The sequence below is a fragment of the Cebus imitator genome, unplaced genomic scaffold, assembly GCF_001604975.1.
Source record: "Cebus imitator isolate Cc_AM_T3 unplaced genomic scaffold, Cebus_imitator-1.0 Scaffold203, whole genome shotgun sequence".
In the NCBI taxonomy this organism is placed as follows: Eukaryota; Metazoa; Chordata; class Mammalia; order Primates; family Cebidae; genus Cebus; species Cebus imitator.
The window spans coordinates 2,309,887-2,313,212 of NW_016107518.1; the positions used below are offsets into that span (position 1 = coordinate 2,309,887).

Consider the following 3,326-nt stretch of genomic DNA (forward strand, 5'->3'; position numbering starts at 1 on the left):
GAGACGGGGTTTCACCATGTTGACCAGGATGGTCTCGATCTCTTGACCTCGTGATCCACCCGCCTCGGCCTCCCAAAGTGCTGGGATTACAGGCGTGAGCCACCGCGCCCGGCCTTATACTTATTTCTTATAAGAGAACACTGTATGGAAGATTCAATTGTATCATCCTTTACTACTATGGCTGGTTTTGTACATGTTACCCAACTAAAGTCCCATCTGCTAGTCAGTCTTATTGTCTAGTCATATATAGATATCAATGTTTTACGCATCAATTTTAAGTGAGCATCTTTACTTGAGAAAACCTTTACTGCTAAAAGCTAGCGTTTTAGTCATTACTTCTTCACCAAAGATAATCACATTAACTTCTAATATTGCAGGGTCAGTTTTGCCTGAATAAAGGCTTTTACCGAGAACTTATGATGTTCCAAGTGCTGTATAGCAATTAACACAAATTGTCTCACTGAAACCCAATAACAACTTAGAAAGGTACCATCCTCACTTTAAAATGGAGAAATGAGAGGTTAGGTCATTTGCTCCAAATCAGCAAAACTAAAATATAATAAAGTGAAGTTTAAAATCTAGGGCTGACTCCAGAACCTGCATAATCACTAGCTGGCTAAACCACATCGATCTGAATATAATTTAGGACCAGAAATAGAAATTTGTTTCTTTGTAATAAATACATTCATTTTACCTACATTTTCTGAACAAACAAGAACTGAAAACTCTCTATCTTACGTATGAAAGACCAGGTAGTCCTATGATACAAAGCGGGCTTTTTCCTCACCCAGGAACTACTCTTACCTCAAAGATAATGGACTGGTTATTCTTTTTGAGGTAGAAAGCGAAGACATAAGTGTACATGAGTGTGGCACGACACTGGCAGAGGACATCAACTGCTTTCTTTAGGAACTGCACCTCAATCCAGGACATGTTGTGCTGTTGCATCTCCTCCATTTTCTGTTTCACCTGAGCATATAGTTTGTGCTCAAAACGCAGACTCTGCATGTGGTTCATATAGCGATTACAGTAGAACAGGTACCTCTGCAGGGCTGCCCTAGATCGCTGTCCCATTAAGAAAAATTGGGTGATATAATTATAACATATAAACGGTACACAAAAACTGATATCAATTAAAACCACAATATGGTCTTCACACCTGTTAGAATGGTTTTTATGAAAAAGATGAAAGGTAAGTCTTGGCAAAGATGAAGAAAGAAGGAAACTCTTGATACATTGTTGATGGGAATTTAAATTAGTATCGCCATTATGGAAAATGGTATGGGGAAGTTCTTCAAAAAACTAAAAACAAAACTATCACAGAATCCAGCAATCCCACTACTGGGTATACTATGAAAAGGAACTGAAATCAGTATGTCAAAGGGATCTCTCTACTCTCATGTTCACTGCAGCATTATTCACGATAGCCAAGAAATGGAATCCATCTAAGTGTACATCGATGGATGAACAGAGAAAGAAAATGTCATATATGTACACACACACACACTTAAATATTATTCAGCCTCAAAAAAGGAGATCGCTATTTTTAACAACACAGATGAACCTGGAAGACATTACACTAAATGAAATAAACCAGGCACAGAAAAGAAATATTACATGATCTTGCTTATATGTAAAAACTAAAAATGTTGAACTGATAGACATATAGAGTACAATGATGGTTACCAAAGGCTCAGGGGAATAAAAGGGTAGGAATGGGGAGTCCTTGTACCCAAAGGGTACAAGTTTCAGATAGACTGAAGGAGTAAGTTTTGAGATTTATTGCACAGCAGCATGAATATAGTCAATAATAATATATATTTCAAAATAAGTATCATTTCAAATGTCTCACCATAAAAATGTTAAGGCAAGGCAATATAATCAGTTTGATTCAATCATTCCACTGTTTACACATTTCAAAACATTCCACTGCACTCCATAAATGTGTATAATTACGATTTGTCCATTAAAAGTATGAATAATTTTAAAAGCTGATTTACTGACAGTATTGTGATTTAGGCTAAAATCAGAAATAGACATCTATTGCTACTTTTGCTATTTAATACTCTTGAAAACTCTTCTATTAATTGTACTTTCCAACACAGTAGCCACAAGCCACATGTTGACTACTTAAATTTAAGAAACTAAAAATTCAGTTCCTCATTGCTCAATAGTCACATGTGGTTAGTAGTTACCAAATTAGACACTGGTGATAAGGAACAATTACATCATTACAAAAATGTTCTATTAGGTGGCACTGTTCAACAATATGCAACAAGATGTAAAACAAGCAAAAAGCAGAGATATTAAGTAGAAAACTATAGAGGCAACTACATGCCATATAACTCCTGATATAATACAATATAAAGTATAATCAATTAAGTATTCTGGGTTCCCCTCAACCACTGAGTCTGAATTTGATCAAGTTTCTTGAATTAATCACCAGTTTCAGAAAATGCAGGGATAGAAGAACCTATTACATGACACCATGCAGTTGCAACCAACAAAATCCATAATGTGGGAAACTCCACAGGACAACAAGATCTAGTTTCCTCAACAAAGAAAAAAAAAGCAAGGAGCGGGGCAAGAGAAGGACCAATAGGTAGAGGAGACTCAACAGATATCAATTAAATCCTATGTGTGGACCTATGTGGATCCCAATCTGAACCAACTATAAAAGAAAATTTAAGATAATTAGGGATATTTGAACAACAGATAGTTGATACCAACAGACTATTGCTTTAAAACATATACAGTTGACCCTTGAATAACAAAGGACTGAACTGTGTGAGTACACTTATATGTGGATGTTTTTCAACAAATATATTGAAATATTTTTCGGAGGTTTGCAACAATTTGAAAACACTTGCAGACAAACCAAAATTAAGAAAAAGTGTTGTCGTGAATGCATAAAACATATGTGGTCTATCTTATCATTTACTACCATAAAATATACATAAATCTATTAATAAAAAGTTAAGATTTATTAAAACTTATGTACACAAACTCTTACAGACTGTATATGGTACCATTCACAGTTGAGAGAAATGTAAACAAATGTAAAGATGCACATGATCCTCTGGAAAGGACTGTCAATGCTAGAGAAGAGAACATGAAAGTCAGGAAGGAGTGGACCTTGAAGATGTCATCGTTGTTACAGAAAAAACCGTGATATCATCAAGCCCGATGAAACAATAAACTCCTGGTAGAGAAAACTGTGTCCAGATGTGCATGACTTCACAGAATCTACAACAGAGCCCAACAAGGAATCATGAAAGAGATTGCGGATATGGCAAAAAATTAAAAAAAGGGAAAGGTGAAGGGTT

At 35.6% G+C, this 3,326-nt stretch overlaps 1 protein-coding gene across 1 annotated transcript in view; it reads right to left on the reverse strand.

Moving 5' to 3' along the window:
• Positions 1 to 3,326, reverse strand: part of ARIH1 (ariadne RBR E3 ubiquitin protein ligase 1) — a 120,022-nt gene that overhangs the window by 5,071 nt on the left and 111,625 nt on the right. Inside the window, exon 12 of the mRNA XM_017548085.1 lies at positions 805 to 1,065. Within this exon, the coding sequence (XP_017403574.1) occupies positions 805 to 1,065 (261 nt within the window). The remainder of the gene's footprint in view (positions 1 to 804; positions 1,066 to 3,326) is intronic.